The sequence below is a fragment of the Panthera pardus genome, unplaced genomic scaffold (genome assembly GCF_024362965.1).
Source record: "Panthera pardus isolate Hobbes unplaced genomic scaffold, ASM2436296v1 HiC_scaffold_3, whole genome shotgun sequence".
NCBI classification, from domain to species: Eukaryota; Metazoa; Chordata; class Mammalia; order Carnivora; family Felidae; genus Panthera; species Panthera pardus.
In genome coordinates, this window is record NW_026526876.1 from 25447481 (window position 1) to 25466402 (window position 18922).

Sequence of the window (18922 nt, forward strand, 5' to 3'; positions counted from 1 at the left end):
TATTTTTGGGAGAGAGAGAGAGAGAGAGAGAAAATGAATGAGTGGGGGAGGGGTAGAGAACGAGAGAGACACAGAATCTGAAGCAGGCTCCAGGCTCTGAGCTGTCAGCACAGAGCCCGACATGTGGCTCGAACTCACAAACTGTGAGATGACCTGAGCTGAAGTCAGAGGTCTAACCGACTGAGCCACCCAGGTGCCCCAAAGGTACAACTGCTTAATGAAAGAAATCGGTCTGAAAAGGATACATACTGATTCCAATTACATGACATTTTGAAAATGACAAACTATACAAACAGTAAGAAAGATCAGGGGTTGCCAGGGATTTTAGGGAGAGGAGTAGGGACAAACAGAGTGAAGCACAGGTGATTTTTAGAACAGTGAAAATATTATGTACGATACTACAATGATGCATACATGAGAAGATACATTTGTCAAAGCACATGGAATTTTAAAGTACGAAGAATGAACCTTATTTTACGCAAATTAAAAAAATCATTTGGGAATTTGGGGAAATCTCAGGAAGAAATGCAGACTGTGACAAGAGAATCTAGTTACATTACAAATATATGAAAAAACCTCATCGAAGGGATGGGGGGAAAGGTGATGGTCTAAGCAATTTTGAAATGAGTGGAGTCTGTAAGACCAAAAGCAAAAAGTAACTGCTCATAAGCACTGTACCCAAAGTTGGTTCCCATAGGGGTACACTCTGAGAGAGGTACACATGCACACTGGAATTGAACAATTAACAACGAGGAGGATGGTGGAAGCCATGCTTCCACTGCTGGATTGAGAATTTACAGGTACACAAGGGGAAAAGGCTAGGATAATCCATGTGGTAATGGATTAGAGTTACAGACATCAGTAAGAAATGATGCTTAGCTTAATAAAGATACGGTTGATTACATATGGAAATGTTTATAGAAATGCATATATTCACAGATCAGCACATGCACATATACTCCCTTCCTCTGTCAGGTAAAAGGGTATAAAAGAAATGACACCCCAGCAGTAATGAGCACACCCAGCACACAGATCATGGTTTCTAATACCTTCTCCATGGAATCCACATTAATGGGGGTATGTCAAAGGGGCACAGGAGCCCACTGAAAGATCTCTCAATGGCCAAAGCTGGAATAATATCAGCAACAAAATAAAATATAGGAATACTGGACTATAACCCAGAGTATAAAATAAATAATGTCCACAAGTCCACACTGATACAAATAAATGATTCAATAAATGTATAAATAAGGGAGAAGAGACAAATCTCTCATGCAGAAAAGCTTCAAACAATTTATATAGATATCCCACCCTCAAGTAATGAGAACATAACTCCCTACTTGTGAAGCGTAAGTAACTTTCTTCCAAAGAGGACAGTACGGAAAGGTGGGAAGTAACTTTATGGTGAAAACCCTAACAAACACTCCCTCAGCCAGGTGATCAAAATTAATAGCCAAAGTGGTAGGTCATTAATACCATGTGCCACTGATAACGATGCGATGAGAATAAGTGTACCTGTGGGATCCTACGGCCTCAACCCATAACCCCAGTCTAATCGTGAGAAAAACATGAGACAAAATCCAATAGAGGAGCATCCTACAACATGCCTGCCCCCCATTCCTCAAAACTGTTGAGATCATGAGAAGCAAGTTAAGTCTGAGAAACTGTCACAGCCAAGAGGAAACTAGGGAGAAGTAACAACTAAATGTAATGCGATATCCTGGATAAGAAACAACGTCACGTAAAAATTAAGGAAAACTGAATAATCTATGGTCTCTCGTTAATTATGGTGGATCGGTACTGATTCATTTGTAACAAGCAGGCCAAAATCATGGAAGATGTTAGTGAAGGAAATTGGGTGTGGGGTATATGGAAACTGTGGACGACCTTGTCAAATCTTCTGTAAACCTAATACTATTCTAAAAAATAAAGTCTTCCTTTTTTTTAAATGGTTATTTAATTCAAAATGATGAACTGGTGCTATCTGGGGGTTTCTTTATAACTATGAGGCTGGAAGAAGAAATGGTGGTGGTGACCACAAAATGACAAATTCCAGTGACCTCAGAGAGGACACAGGTTGCCCCATGAATTACCACATGTCCCTACTAACAACAGGTAATCACGGCCAACAGAATATCTCAAGTGTCTGAGGCCCTTTGATACTCTTTACGGTTGGGTCTCTCAACCTTGATCCAGGTCGGTGAGCACAATTCACAGTGTCAGGAAACCAGAATGGAAAAGAAAATCTCATCTTAATTTTCACTACCCTGACCTTCCGCATCACCCTTCAACTGAATAGAGTCAACAAACCAGGGCAGTATTTAGCAATACCTACGGCTAACAGAAATCACAGATGGTTGTATAGTCCATCATAGTTTTGGATAATCACTAAATACTGTTTATCCTCATTATTACTCACAAGTTACCACAGTTATTAGGCCCACTGCTAAATCTTGATATGTATTCCATTAGTTTGGAAACATATATATATTACTTTATCATGACTTTATTATTACTATTATGATAACTGTAACTCAAAAAATTGCCTCTCTTTGTGACCTGTTTTATTAAACGTAAAAATCTTTTTTTTTTAATTTTTTTTTTTTAACGTTTATTTATTTTTGAGACAGAGAGAGACACAGCATGAACGGGGGAGGGGCAGAGAGAGAGGGAGAAACAGAATCGGAAGCAGGCGCCAGGCTCTGAGCCATCAGCCCAGAGCCCGACGCGGGGCTCGAACTCGCAGACCGCAAGATCGTGACCTGAGCTGAAGTCGGACGCTTAACCGACTGAGCCACCCAGGCGCCCCTTAAACGTAAAAATCTTATTCTGAGAAGGATTATGCAGACTTCACAAGGTTGCCAGCAAGATCCGTGATACAGAAAAAGGTAAAGAACTCCTCTAAGAGAGACTAAAACCTCAATAAAGCCATCCACAGACTTCTCGTGTGTGTCTCAGTGCTGATATGAATCAAGCCTTGTATTTTACCACTGTCACTTCCCCAAGCATCTAAGCATTTTGCCATGGTTTTCAGATTTATGAGTTCTAATGTATTGTCTTAAAAATTCAGTGTTTACATGTTTTAATTACAAATCTCACATAAGAAAATCCCCGCCAATACCAAAGAACATAAGTCTAATAATCTATACAAGTATCTGCTTACAAAAAATGGCATGGAAACAAATCAACAAAAAAAAAGAAAGAAAGAAAGAAAGAAAGAAAGAAAGAAAGAAAGAAAGAAGCCCAAAAGAACAACAAAACAGAGGAACTAATTCTCAGTGACAGTCCTGTCTTTCATCTTTAGCCATGCCTTGAACTCTAGCCTATTTAATTATTAAATCAGGAGCTGCTTAGCAAGATTTGTCTAGTTTTGATGATTCTTAAATCCAACCCTGCTGACAGACTCTGTCCATTTTACTCTATATTTACTGTTACCTACTGACAAGGGCTGAATGCTAATTTTTAACTTCAATTTTCATTAAAAATAGAATGAAGTTTCGCTGACCATGACCACCTGGCTCGAAAGCATCATTTTCCTTTACATCCCAAGTGCATGAAGATTAAAAATTCCACTGTGAAAGACACTGCTTTTATATTAATTAATGAAATATAACTACGCAGTCAACATTGTAGGCAATCAGTATGTTTCACAGCTTGCAACTTTAGAATTGCTTAATATGTTTAACTCATGTTTGCAAAAATTTAGGATTTTGAGATGACAAAAATGTATCTTCAGATACAAATTTGATTGTTGTTCATGACTTTAAATACATCATCGTGCTGATTATCCAGAAAATAAATTCTTTTTTAAAAAAATGTTTGTTTATTTTTGAGAGAGAGCAAAACAGAGCATGAGCAGGGGAGGGGCAGAGACAGAGGGAGACACAGAATCTGAAGCAGGCTCCGTCCGGGCTCTGAGCTGTCGGCACAGAACCTGACCCGGGCTCAAACCCATGAACTGTGAGATCATGACCCGAGCTGAAGTCGGACGCTTTAACCAACTGAGCCACCGGGCACCCCAGAAAATAAATTCTTCATATTTTTTTTACCCCCAAAACCGTGATCCACGTCCAGCCAGCCTTCCGCATTGCGCTGAACAGCATCATCATTTGCTGGCTGATACTCATGCCCAAGCCAGCCCCTCTCTTACCTGGGCTACAATAATAGCTTCCTAATCAGTCTCCCTGCTCCCATCCTTGGCCCCTCACACTTTTTTCTCTGCACAGGACCAGAGAGACACATTTAAAATATCAGTCAGATGGAATCACTTCCAAGTGCTCAACCCATTAAAAATTCAATACATATATACTAAAAGTTCACTGAATTGTACACTTCAAGATAATTTTGTAAAATATAAATTATACCTCAGTAAAGCTATTTAGAAAAAAAAAAAAAAAAGAATCCATCACAATGGTCTACACAGCTTTCTCTGATTTGTCCCCTAACTTGTTTCCTACCACCCCCCCTTCTGCTCCCAGTGCTTTGGTCTGCACTGCCCCCTTGCTGTCCTCCGAACTTGCCCAACACATCCCAGTGTTAGGATCTTTGCACTGGCTGTTCCTTCTGCCTGAAATGCTGTTCCCAGATTATCACATGGCTCCGTCCCACACTTCCTGAGGTCTCTGTGTAAATGCCCCACCTTCAGAACGGCTTTCCATTACCTCCTTACCTATGGTAGCACCCTCCTCCACACTCTCCCCTCACACCAGTGTTGCTCAACCTTTTTTTCCTTCTAATTATTGCCCCCTTAATTAAGACTCTTTATATATTTTTCTTTTAATTGTTCCCTACCATAAAATTTTAATACCTCAGACCTCCTCTTTATAAACTGTACCCACTGGAGGGTCACAAGCCACTACAATATCTGAAATTTCTTTTATCCCAACAACCAATTCCCACCATCTTGAGGACAAATCAGCCCTATTTATGGGGGAAGATGCATGTCTTCCATTGACTTCTTTTTCATCAGAGCACTGACCACCACTGGACGTTTATAGTCATTGATTGGCTGTCACGCCCACAAAACTGTGAGCAAAGACGTTCTGGTCATCACTATGGCTCCAGGACCCAGTATAATGCCTGCCATGTTTTTATAAGGGTCTAAATATGTCTCTTGGACTTATTATGCTTTAAATAGGGAGGAGAGGGTGAGCCTCAGCAGAAAGGGCACCAGAAACCGTTGTTGTTGAGTTGTAGGGGTTCCTTATCTGTTCTGGTCTAATATGGTCTAACAGGGCTTGAGATTCTCTCACTCTCTCTCTGCCCCTCCCTCACTCTTGCTCACTCACTCTCAAAATAAATACAAAGTCCCCCCCCCCAAAAAAAAAAAGAAAAAAAGAAAAAAAATCCCTTTAGAAAATAACTCATGTCTTCCGTTAATATCCCCCCCACGCTCCATGAAGTGGGTGGAAGAGGGACAGGAAGATCTGGTCGGTTTGGGTTGTTAATTTTACCATCAAAAAAGTTTCATTATGGGACATTTCAAACATATACAAAAGTAAAAGGGATAGTATAATAAATCCACTCGTGTCCATCACTCAGACAGAGTCAACATCTAGCTGCTTAAACAAACTTTCTAGGAATCCAAGGTACTGAAGCACCACCTGACCCTCCTATTCCAGCAGGGACTGATGCTGACAAGCCCTGCACATCTAGAAGACCCATGGTGTCACCCAGTTTGCTTGTACATTTCTTCAGTGCTGACTGAGGGTTCTGCTTTCTTGAACTGGCTAGGTCAGTTTCACCTACAACCTCCCAACTCCAAAAACTGTATTACTGTCAAATGCTCTTTGTCCTTCTGGGTTTATGCCTTTTTCTTTATCCCTTTACTATCATTTTTGTGGGCAGGGATAGAGGCCAACATGATCTTCAACCTGCCATCTTCAAACAAATGTTGATTAACTTCTTGACTTAATTATTTTCTCATTTATATGTCTCTCTTATTATTCTTACATGTTACATTTTCAAAGATAACATTAAAAAATTAACTGTTGAGTACTTATTACATAACTTATGTATATTAATTTATTTAAAATTTCCAACAATATGTATTACACTGTACTACTGTTATCCTTTCCAGCAGATGAGGAAAATTAACACTGGAAAAATTGACAAGGCACTCAAGCTAGTAAGAAGCTGGGATTTGAACCCAAGACCCTAACGCCTAAGTTCCAAGTCTCTATGGATCCTGCTTCTCATTTCTTTAGCCCTGTGAGACAGGCCCTAGAGCTGGTCTAGGGGTCTCCACGATATGACTGAATAACTGACTCATGTTCAAGCACCAACCACACCTTTAAATTCAAGGAAGTACAGGGTCAAGGCCAGGGTGGCCCGGGTGGGCCGTCAGTGGGAAATGAGAACGGGGTTCAGCCTGACAAAAGACCCCATTCAGTGGGGTCACATCACATATTAGGAACAAGACCGATGAGGTACACTTGCTTCAGATGCGAGGAGCCCTGTTCACGTACCCATTAGCCTACCTGTTTCAGGCTTACATATTTGAGGAAGTCAGCTAAGCTTCTCAAAGGCCGAAGAACTCACTCTCTCAGACCCATCTTCTGCAACCACGTGCTCCCTGAGGAGGCTGCTGAGGGGAATCCTTCATCTTTCCTGAGAGAAAGTTACTGGTCTCTCTGCTGTGAACTATGGTGACCTTCTTCGGCATCCTTTCAGGAAGGGAACTTTTGGGGATTACCACATGACATCTCTGTCTGGTCCCTCAGTCAAGTTGAAATGAAACAAACAAACAAAACAGAAAGAAAGAAAGAAAGAAAGAAAGAAAGAAAGAAAGAAAGAAAGAAAGAAAGAAAGAAAGGAAGAAAGAGAGAGAAAGATAGACTCTAGACTGAAAGTCTAGACTGAAATCTCTAGACTGAAAGTCAGTGAAAAAACAAGAAAAAAAGATTTGTCAAGGCTTCTGGGAGGTGGGAAAAAAAAAAAAGCACCACTGAACAATCCAGAGTAAAATCCCACAGCAAACTTCAACAGACTGTCCATTGTTGCATATAATTTTGTACCAAGTAAGAAGGTAAAATGTTGTTTTAAATTCTGTAACACATTTATTTATGCACAGCACATGTTGGGGAAGCGTGGAGTCATGGAGATTAACAGGATAGTTACTAAAAATGGCAAGAAAAGGGAAAAAAGCCTCACCGTGGACTGTGTCTGTGCCATGTATTCACCCTCCATTTTATTCAGACGTACATTTGTGTCCTCGAGCAACTCTTGAATATTTTCCGTGTGCCGCTTTTGAAGATCAAACTTCTCCTTTTCCATTTCTGCCACGGCATTGTGGAGCTACACAGTGAATTCAAGAATTGACTCTTTCACCATTATTATAGAACAGATTAGTTTGCAACTCAAAAAAAAATGTTTGCCTCTATTTCTCTCTTTATTTATTTGGTGACCTAACAACAAAAGATGTAAAACTCACAAATAAATATTCACAGTAAAGATATTGTATAGAGTGTGACTAAGAAATAATTTTTCTCTTGACGTTCCTGAAGTGAAAATTTTAATGAGCAAATGAATATGAAAGGGAATTCTCCACCTCAGGTAGAAAGGGTAAATAAATCACACAGATAGCACAACGCCTCAGGTACACAACACTAGTGTTTGCCTGAAATCAGAAAACAGAAAAGTTTATAATATTGTTATCGATTAGGAACATCATCCGTCAGGATTTTCAGTTCATTTGCACAAAATTTTGCATAAGAGTAAGGTTAACAATGCCTTCTCCTTCACCCTCACCCCCAACAAGAAACTATTTTTACCCATTCCGTAGTCTATACAAAAGTAGAGGTAAAGATAGCATTTATAAATCAAATAGGGAAAGAGTTCCCTAAGGAGAACTATATACTACGTGTCCTCAAGTATACAGGTTTGATAAAGACTAGGTACCCGCCGTTTACACAGATGAAGCTCCAAAATATCTATGTAACTAAGGTAAAGAAAACAAGGTTGGGCGGATAGCTTCTAAACCGAGTTGCGAGCCTGGGCTCCCAGCCTGGGCGCGGTTCCTTCACGTATCTTAATGGGAGGGAGATTCTGAATCTAACTCCTGTCCCTGCATCCAACCCCAGGCTCACGCAATAGATGGGGCGGGAGAAGTCCAGAATAGATTAAAGGACAGATTGGATTTCCCATTCACGAATAGGAGACACAAGGATGTAACACGGACACAGAGATTCTTAAGATACTGAACTAATAGGGAAAACCCGGAGAAGGGTGGAAATTCAAGGCAGAATGCGGGCAATAATTGTTTTCTAATTCCAAGAAGTTTTCTAATTTCTAGCTGAACAGGAAAAGTGACGATGGCTCAGTAACAGCCACACAAAAGAAGACCCTGGGGTTCCACCAATTCAACATATGCAGTGTGGGCTACTTTTGAGTGGTCCCCCAAATCCCTGGGAGGTTGTTATTTGTACTTTTTGCCAAAGTATATGCTTTAAACTGGCGTTAGGTCTGGTATTCAAAAGTCAGTCACTTAGCTGGCATGTGAATGTGGCAAAGCCCACAGCACCTCGGTTTCGGTGCTGTCGACTGATGTGCGTAGTAACTCTAATAAGTGATCTAAAAGGGTCACTTAGGATTTTGTGGTTTTATTCCTATTGTAGTGGTTTCTTTCTCTTTTTTTAATGTTTATTTATTTTTGAGAGGGAGAGAGAGAGACACAAAGCATGAGCAGAGCAGAGCAGAGGATGGGTCAGAGAGAGAGGGAGACACAGAATCCGAAGCAGGTTCCAGGCTCCGAGCTGTCAGCAGCACAGAGCCCGATGCGGGGCTTGAACTCACAAACCGGGAGATCACGACCTGAGCCGAAGTCTGACGCTTAACCAACTGAGCCACCCGGGGGGCCCTGTTGTAGTGGTTTCTTTATGTTTATGGTCTCCCGGGGCGCCCAGGACATCTGCCTACTTAGTGTTAAAAATCCACATCATCTAGTACATGGTTGAAGCTAGAGGAGGATCTGTACGTCAGTCTGAGTCATCTCATCCGGGGAATTTACAGTTGAGCCTGCAAGGGAAAACATGACACTGGCAGGAACAAGTATGCTCCAACTTGGCTGATACGTTTGAGGATCAAACAGGTGCATCTAGCCCAATTATCTGACTGGACATGACTAATACTCAAGTATTCATCTAGAAATTCTATCGGTATCTACCAAGTCCCAGGCACAACAGATCACAGCGAGCTTTCCCAAACCTAGCAATGAATTAGCATCTAGGTAATTTGGTCTGGGAGGCTTTAGAGGGAAAACACGCCCCTCGGGGATAAACTGTTTGAGCAGCAAATACTACTTGTCATGCTCTAAAGGACAGACCTGGCTAGGGGTTCTTAAGCCATCAAGATGCCACCAGAGCCCTGTGATCATCAGGGGATCCACACATTCTTTAGCCAGGGTTTTGACAGTGGGTACAGGGGATGCAAAAGGTTTTCCCAGGGGCTTACATATCGATCTTTTTAGCCTGGACATTTGGCCATGTAGTTGCCTCATGACAGAAAGGACCCAGAGAAACTAGGAATCTGCGTAAATAGGTGGAGAAGTATTGTAAAAGCCCACAGGTTAATGGGCGCAGCCACTCCGGAAAACAGTCAGGCAGTTCCTTGAAATGTTAAACACAGAATTACCATATGACCCAGAAATTCCACTCCTCAGTATATACCCGTGAAGTAACAGAAAATAGATATATTGGTCTCCGCCCCCAGTTCCGGGCATAGAGCTAAAACCCTCGTCATGTCCGAAGTGATAAGAGCCCTAAGAGCATCTTTTCTTCTAATATTTGGTCTTTGACCTTGGCTCCTGGGCTAGAGCTCCTAAATCCCTTAGAACTTCCCAGGTGAGGGACGCCTGGGTGGCTCAGTCGGTTAAGCATCTGACTTCGGCTCAGGTCACGATCTCACAGTTCATGGGTTTGAGCCCTGCGTCAGGTTCTGTGCTGACGGCTCAGAGCCTGGAACCTGCTTTGGATTCTGTGTCTCCCTCTCTCTTTGCCTCTCCCCTGCTTTCTCTCTCTCTCTCTCTCTCTCTCTCTCTCGCTCTCTCGCTCTCTCGCTCTCTCTCTGTCAAAAATAAATGAACATTAAAAAAAATGTTTTTAAGAATTTCCTAAGTGAGGGGTGCCCGGGTGACTTGGTCGGCTGAGTGTCTGACTTTAGCTCAGGTCATGCATGACCTCACGGTTCATGGGTTTGAGTTCCTCGTCAGGCTCTCTGCTGACAGTTCAGGGCCTGGAGTCTGCTTTGGATTCTGCGTCTCCCTCTCTCTCTGCCCCTTCCCCACTCACACTCTGTCTCTCTCTCTCTCAGAAACAAAAAACATTTAAAAAAAATTTTTTTTTTTAAGAATTTCGTAGGTGAAACGAGTGTGTTTTGTTTCAGCGAGATGACTCTTGATGGGCTCTTCAGGATGGAGGTCATCCTGGAAGATCAAGCCATGATTAGAAACTTGTAACTTTCAGCCCCACACCCCATTCCCTGAGAAGGGGAGAGGGGCTGAAGATTAAGTTTACAATTGCTCCTGCCTGTGTAATAAGGCTTCCCTGAAAATCCCAAAAGTTTGGGGTTGGGAGAGATTCTAGGTTGGTGAACATGTACAAGTACTCAGAGAATGGTGTGCCAGGGGAGGACGTGGAAACTCTGGGCCCCTTCCCACATACCTACCCCTGTGAATCTTTTCATCTGGCTATTCATCAATATCTCCTATTATATCCTTTATCATAAAATGGTAAATGTAAGTAATGTTTCCCTAAGTTCTGTGAGCCATTCTCACAAATCATAGAAGCCAAGGAGCGGTTCGTGTTACTCCTATTTATAGGCATTTGGTTAGAAGTACAGGTAACAACCTGGAACTTTTAGTTGACATCTGAAGTGGGGGAAGTCTTGTGGGATTTAGCCCTTATGTTGTAGGATCTGACACTAACTAACTCTAGGCAAATAGTGTCAAAATTTAATTGAATTATAGGACACCAGTTGGTGTCCAAGAAAATTGCTTGATGTTTAGAAAACCCACACATTTGGAGTCAGAAGTATTATGAGTGTATGAGTGAAAGAAAACACAGGCAGTGTCTTCCCCCAGACAATAGCCAAGAGAGGTGAAAACATATGTCCACACAAAAACTTGTACACAAATTTTCATAGCAGCATTATTCGTGATATCCAAAAAATGGAATCAATTCAAATGCTTATCAACTGATGAATGGATAATCAAAATGTGGTATGTCCATTCAATGGATTATTCAGCCATAATGCTGACTAAACTCTTGATTCATGCCACAACATGGTGAAACTAAAAAACGTACGGTAAGTGAGAGAAGGCAGTCACAAACCACCACATAGTATGTGCTTCTATAGGCAGAATTCCAGAGACAGAGAGTGGATTAGTGTTTGCAAGAGGCCGGAGGGAGGGGAAATGGGAAGTGACTGCTAATGGGTTTCTTTCTGGGGTGACAGAAATTAAATGGTGATGATGGTCACACAATCTTGTGAATATAATGAAAACCACTGAACTGTACACTTTAAAAGGGTAAATTTTATGGTGTGTGAATCATAACTCCATGTTTTTAAAGGCGCACAGGTTAGAAACAGCACGTTAGAATCAGATAACTGGGAAAGTTCCGTGAAGCTAGTCCAAAAGTACAAGAAACAGCGTAGGGTTGTGACAGAAGGTGAAGCTTGAAAGATCCAGAGTCTCAGTCATGAAGAGTCCTGTAAATTTCTTACCAGGAAATAACTGGTGTGATTTAAACATGGTGTGTGGGGGGTGGGGACCAGTGTGTTAGAAAGACCATCAGTGTGGTGTATTGTGGGGGGGTGGACTGAAGAGGCGCAGAGAGTCCGGTTACAGCAAATCTAGGAAGAGGTGATAGTCTCTGGAACTAGGGAAGGACCAAGGGTGAATAACAAAACAAGTAACAAAACAACAGAACTGGACAAGTGATTGGATGTGGAGGTGAGGCAGAAAGAAGAGCCTAAGCATCTGGGCAAACAGCAATGCCACGGGGAACAGGGAATTAGGGAAAACCCCCAGGAGGAGATGTTTTAGCAACAAAGGAAGAAGATGGGGTTTGGGAAGAACGATGGGATTTCGATCAAGGAGACATCTTAAATAGGAAGTTGTATAATGGACTTGGAGTGAGACATGTGCAACGGAGATCTCTAATGGGATATTAGGGAGTACGCACACACGCACGAGTGTGCACACACACCCCACACACACACGCATGCGTGCACACACCACACGTAACGTGCATACACCACGCACGTGCACACGCATGTACACACATGCACGTGCACAAACTTGCACCACCTGTCCATATAGGTACTTCATAATTTTTTAATGAATGCTTGCATAAATCATGAGGTACACCTATCATCGCCTTATTAATTTTTGGTACCTATCTTACTTGCACCACGTTTTCCCATCTGCCCAGATTTACATGCAAATATACTTCATAAAAAAGGCCATCAATCACGTTCGCAGTGGATTTCACATCCGCTGATTACCATGTAGCTGTAAGAAAGATTTGCTAATCCAGCCAAAGGAACAAAATGTACCCTTGTACATGGTAGAACGCAGAAGGCTTTTCTCTTCTAACAGCCGGCAATTTAAACTGAAAAGTAAGGAACTAGGGAATTCAGACAAAGGGAGGAAGGACACCTGTTCTGTATGCAATGTACCTGCAACAAACACAAAAATATGCCAAACTTATGGAAAAAAGACAAAACCAAAATGTGAGAATGAGAAAAAACACAGAAATTGGCAAAATAAAACTAGAAAAGAGTGGATTCTCCCCATCGTAATACATCTGCAGTGCACTTCCCAGACTCGGCCTAAAGCTACCATTGCCAGGACAGATTTCAGACCAACGGCGTCTGCCTGGAAAGGCACTGATAACTTTCAGTAAAATGTTTTGAGCCCTGACTATTATTGAGAGAATATGAGTTAACAGTATGAGTTATCTTTATGATGGAATACCTCAAAAGAAGTAACCTAATTTATTGTAAGCACATATTGTAATCTGAACTAATGGTCAAGGGCTCCTAAGTCAAAGTACTATATGACTATGTGAGATTCGTTCATAACAAGTATTTTTATTACATTGCTCTTGGCACTACTAAATTATGTGAGAATATTTCCTTAATTAAATTAAATGCTCCTCCAAGAAAAACCCATCCGCTACTAATTTTGTTTACATCAAAAATAAGTTTATACTATAAATATTGTATTATCCGAAATTTCAGAAAAGAAATGATCCAATGGCCAAAATCCAAAATTAAAAAGGTATAATTTCCAAAAATTATCCTGCGGTTTTTTCCCTACTAATTTTCCTTAAAACCTATAAGCTATGACAAAAATTTCAGAACGTGAAATTCAAGAATTAGTCAAAAGTAAGTTTTCTAAGTGAAACCTACTTTATAAATCATTATACTTCTAGAATATACCAAAACATGAACAGTAGCTATTTCTAGACCGTTGGGCCTGAATTTTAAGTCATTTTCTTTTTTCATACTTTTCTGTATATTCTGTGAATATATTTTTATAATTAAATATATTACTTTCAAGCGTATACCTTTGTATTTTCCATTACCATCTTATGTAGCTTACCTTTTTTTCCCAGTCATTATTCAGAGATTCGGTACTCTGTTCACATATCTTTTTTAGCTCTGTAATCTGGTTTTCTTTGGTCTCTCTGATAACTTGACAGTCACGTATAAGGATCTGAACTGTCAAAAATGATGAAAACATAGTTAAACCAATTCTAGCTACCTCATCAGAGTCTGATGACAAAAAATAAGGTTTGCCAGTTAATAGATAATTCCATTTTTCTGCAAGTCTTCTCAATTGTCTTTTCTGAAGGATCTCTTCTTCTTTCCTCGCTTTCTCTCCATTTCTATCACCACAGAATTGGTTGAATCCATTACTACTCACTCCCTAGACAATTTTAACAGTGTGCTGGCCTCTATATCATTTCCTTCCAATGGGTCCTCCGTTTCTATCACCACAGAATTGGTTGAATCCATTACTACTCACTCCCTAGACAATTTTAACAGTGTGCTGGCCTCTATATCATTTCCTTCCAATGGGTCCTCCGTGGCTTTGAAGAGACCTTTCTACAGTGCAAATGCAGCACTGTTACTCTCAGACATGAAATCTTTCTACAACTTCCCTCACCTAAAACATAAAAACCAAAAATCTCTAATATGGAAAACAGCTCCTCATGATCTATTTCCTGCCATATTTCTCACCACTTCCATATTTTTAAACTTGTATTGTAAACACACCAACCTACCCACACCTTCCTGAGGCCATGTTCTTTCATCTATTCTCTGCCTAACTGTGATCATTTATTACCCAGAATGCCCATCTCTTTCTTACTGAAAAACCCCTACTTATCCTTAGTCTTAATTTGAGTATAACCTTCTACTCTTTTTTTAATGTTTAATTATTTTGTGAAAGAGAGAGAGAGTGTGTGTATGAGCAAGTGGGGGAGGAGCAGAGAGAGAGGGAGAGAGAGACTCTCAAGCAGGCTCTGCACTGTCAGCCCAGAGCCTGACACCGGGCTCGATCCCACGACCTATGAGATCAAGACCTGAGATCAAGAGTTGGACGCTTACCCAACTGAGCCATCCAAGTGCCCCTCGAGTATCACCCTCTTTATGAACCATTCACCAACCAGATTCCTCCCCTTGCTGGGGCAGAAAGAAACTCTTCTTTATTCCCAGGGAACCTCATCCATTTCTCCAATAAATCACTTATTACTTTATATGTTATAATGGTTTACTTGCCTATCTCCTAAGGAGAAGGATATTTCAACTTTTTATCTACAGGCCAAAACACTGTCACAAAGGCAAGTACTCAAAAAGATGTGTCCTGAATAACTAGATGAAGGAACTCATCATTTCAATATACTGTCGCTTCTAGATACATTAAAATTGTTGCCAAGGTTTGTGTCACTGAAACAAAATAGGCTTTCAATGATATAAAACATTTCCCTTATAAATCATCTAAATTTCTATCTTCTTATTAAAAATGCTTTATGGGGCACCTGGGTGGCTCAGTCGGTTAAGCATCCGACTTCAGCTCAGGCCATGATCTCACGGTTTGTGAGTTCGAGCCCCGCGTCGGGCTCTGTGCTGACAGCTCAGAGCTTGGAGCCTGCTTTGATTTTGTGTCTCCCTCTCTCTCTGTCCTCCCCACTCACACTCTGTCTCTCTCTCTCTCAAAAATAAACATTAAAAAATTTTTTAATGATTTATACTGTTGCTGATTTAAGTGAAAGTTTGTTTAATACACTCATGTCTTCTGGAGGGTAAAATAAATTCACTTGTGTTTTTACTTGAATGTACTACTTTCCTAGCTTACCGAACATGTTCTTCTTCACTTACTTTAAGATAGCAAAATGTTCATAAACATTTACAGAGAAACTTATTTCACACATAGATCTCAGCCATGCAACACAAAAGGGGAAAAAGAAAAGACCCCAGGTTAGCCTAATGTTAGTCTTCAGCATCGACAGCATTTTACTTCACAATTCCAAAATTAAAACTAAGATCTGTTTGCAGTTCAAAAAGCCTTAGGAAATATTATTTTGAAATCTCAGGCATGTTTAAATTGCCTGGTTTGAATCGGCATAAGAAACGAAAGCCTAGAAAAAAAATTTTAACTATTTTTGTAGCCGCTGATATTTGGCGAAAGAACCTGAACAAATGTCTAATTGCCTTCACCGACATTTAAGTCTGGAAATAAACCTAAAAATATCTGCTTCGTCAGTTAACTTATATACACAATTGCCACCCTCAATTTCAAGGGCATTATCCTCTCAGATACACTCCGGTTTGGCGGTTTGGGAGAGAGCAAGTTCTATATGGAAACCGGAAACAGAAACCTGTCGCATCGATTCTATCTCACCGTTCACCAGATCCTCCGAATCCTCCGAAATGTCTTCTTCAGTTCCCCTCTCACTGCCTCCCACTGCCCGACCATCATTCCAGTATTCTCATGCCAAGTTGCAGAAGCGTGGAAGCAGAACATCCTCGAGTCGGAAGGGGCTTTATACATTACTGATTCCAACCTCACCATTTTATAGAGTCAGCCACAGCCGAGAAACGTCGGGATGTCATAGAGCAGACATCGAACAGCAGGGCTGGGATCAGAGCCCATGTTTCTGATAAGTAGAATAATTCGCTTGCTCACCCGCTCGCTCGCTCTCTCCACGCCACCTCTATTATAACAGGCTAGAAACCAGCCTCATCTTGTTTGTCACACTCACCATTACCAGGCTACTCCTCCTAAAACATGAGGTTCTAAAGCTCACCTCTCAAAAATCTTCTCTGACTCCCCAGCACCTACAGGATAAGCTTGGAACTTCTAAATCTGAAATTCAAGGCCATGCTTAAGGTCCCCTGTCTTGTCCTTTTCAATCCTTCTCCTAATGTACAGGACATCTGCTCCAGCTCAAGGGCTCTCCAAAGCCCTTCGCACACCGGACAGCACAGCATCCTTGCCCCGGTACCTGGAACCCTTCCCTCCAACTAACCAAATCTCACAAAACCATTATTAAGGTTCCTTTGCCTACAACAGATTTTTAAAACTCTCTCTGACTGCCTGTTGCAGTTCAATGTTTTAACCTATAGTCATAGTCAATTTAACACTTGATTACATGCTTTCTTTTCCTTCGTAATGAAAGCGTAAATGGGGAATACCTTTTAAATGTTTGTTCTGTCAATCACAACACCAGCCTATTGCACAAGGCTTAAAGTAGATACTTAATGTAATGAATTTTATTAGGCCAAGAGGAATAATTTCCCTAGACTTCCGTGGGAAAGCCAGTAAGCTCTAATCTATGACTGACCCATGGCCGCTCCAGTCCAATAAGGAGAGAGAGTTAGGAAGTAGGAAGAGTAGTGACAGATTCATCCAACTGCTTAATCAAACCAACCACCACTGCCACCATCACACACAAACACACACACACCACATACCCCATACGCACACATACATACACACACCACACACACACATATAAACATATCACAGACATACACACACATACATACGCACACACACACACACAGTTTTGACTCAGTCATATGGAAGCCCATATAAACATCCCCATCTCATATTAAAGGTCAGAACTAAAATTTTACTTTATACAACCATCAAAATAAAATGGAAATGCTTTCAAAAAGTTGATGTAACAATACATCACCTTTCTTTTCAAGTTTTCTAACAGTCTCCTCCATTTCATTTTGTTTCTTTTTGTATAAAATTTTCAATTCTTCTATTTCATTATTCTTTCTTTCTAAAATCTGCAAATAAATTTAAAATGTTTTAGTAAACTATTTTTATATAGAGAACACGTAACTTTTAAAACAAGCACAATATTTTTTGTTAAGTCTCACTTAATCCCATAAATGGGTTTCCAAAAAAAAGATGTAAAAACTATCTTCTAGGGCACTGAGAAAATATAAAATATACTAAAATAATTGATTACTGAAAGAAATATGTCATCAGCTTTCAATTTTCATGTATCAATTTTCAAGGAGAACATAAACAATAACTTGATTCTCTAAAATATAATTCAGAGATTAAAGTGTGTCATAAAGAAGCATAGAGAAGCTGTCAGAAACTTGGCTGGCACAGCACAATCCACCCTTCCCCCACCCCCCCTCCACTGCACTGGGACAGGACACCTTCAGATGAGTGGACCCCTGGATCCTCCCTCTGGTGTCCTTTCATTTTCATGCACAATAACAAAAATCCCCAGACACATGGGAAGATGACCTGTAATAGGCTTCTTTTAGATCTAGCTTTGCTATTATGAATCAAAAAAAGTCAGTTCAAAATAAGTCAAAAATTACATGAATATTTTACATCATTAATTGTATTGTGTCAGAAGTTTTAAATGAATCATTTATTACAGTTGAATCATGATTTTATACTCCTAAATACATCTACACACACACACACACACACACACACACACACACGAGAAATAACCAAAATGCAGTAGTTACCAAGTAGAACAAAAAATGTGCTAACAAAGGGGAAAAAAGAAAACCAAATTGAGGCAAGAGTATGAATATCCACTTTTCGTACGGTTGGAGTATATTTCCTGTACACTCAAATTCAGCTTAAGAAATATTGGCAGGGAAGGTTGTTCACCAACGTCTAACCAGCCTTTTCTTAGTGCTTTTATTACCAGCATTTCCACCTCTAAGAATGATTGGTAAATAGAAAAGAAGCTAGTTTGATCCTAAAGTCCACAAAAAAGCAAAAAAGGAAAAGAATGTACACAAACAGATAAAACACTCTAATTTTATTCCTCCCTGATTCCTGACACTTAGAAAATGCCATTCAAGCAACAAACTGAGGAATATACTTTCCAAACCTGGCGTAAGGTCAAGGATTTTATTTATATTTTACCTGGCATTTCAAACTAGTTGCATTGCTTTCTTTTTTCATGCAGAATTTATTTTAAAGGAGAAATTCCCGGAAAGAATTTTATTATTAAATGTTTTTCTTAGAACTGATCTTTGTAACGGACATACCAAGAAGCCTAGTTCAAACTCTATTACTGTGATTTTTCCAAATATATTTTTATATTTATTTATCTTATACATCAATAGATTCCATTTCATTTGGATAGATATTATGTTCTATTAAAATTACATTACCAAATCTCTAACATATTTGTGATAGCTGTTTTTATCTAACCAACTTGAGCTAAAGTAAAATTCTACTAAGAGCAGAAAGTAATACTGGCCTTTAAAATGTGAATGGGAAAGAAGAAAGAAGAAGGAAAAGGATTCAATATTTTTTCTCTTTCTAATTTTCAATCAGTGGTTTCCTTCTTGTCGCTTTGCAAGAAAATGAGCCAAATAGGCACCTGACTAAATATGAATATATTTTCAGCTTTTA

The 18922-nt window shown here is 40.2% G+C and overlaps 1 protein-coding gene across 14 annotated transcripts in view; it reads right to left on the reverse strand.

The window, feature by feature from the left end:
* Positions 1–18922, reverse strand: part of CEP112 (centrosomal protein 112) — a 462552-nt gene that overhangs the window by 361415 nt on the left and 82215 nt on the right. For all 14 annotated transcript variants that reach the window (XR_008418577.1, XR_008418579.1, XM_053892300.1 and 11 more), the window contains 3 exons: positions 17211–17310; positions 13607–13725; positions 7153–7296 (listed from right to left, as the gene is read on the reverse strand). Coding sequence is in view for 12 of the 14 variants with exons in the window: in XM_053892300.1 (XP_053748275.1) it covers positions 7153–7296; positions 13607–13725; positions 17211–17310 (363 nt within the window). In the remaining 2 variants the exon portion in view is untranslated. The remainder of the gene's footprint in view (positions 1–7152; positions 7297–13606; positions 13726–17210; positions 17311–18922) is intronic.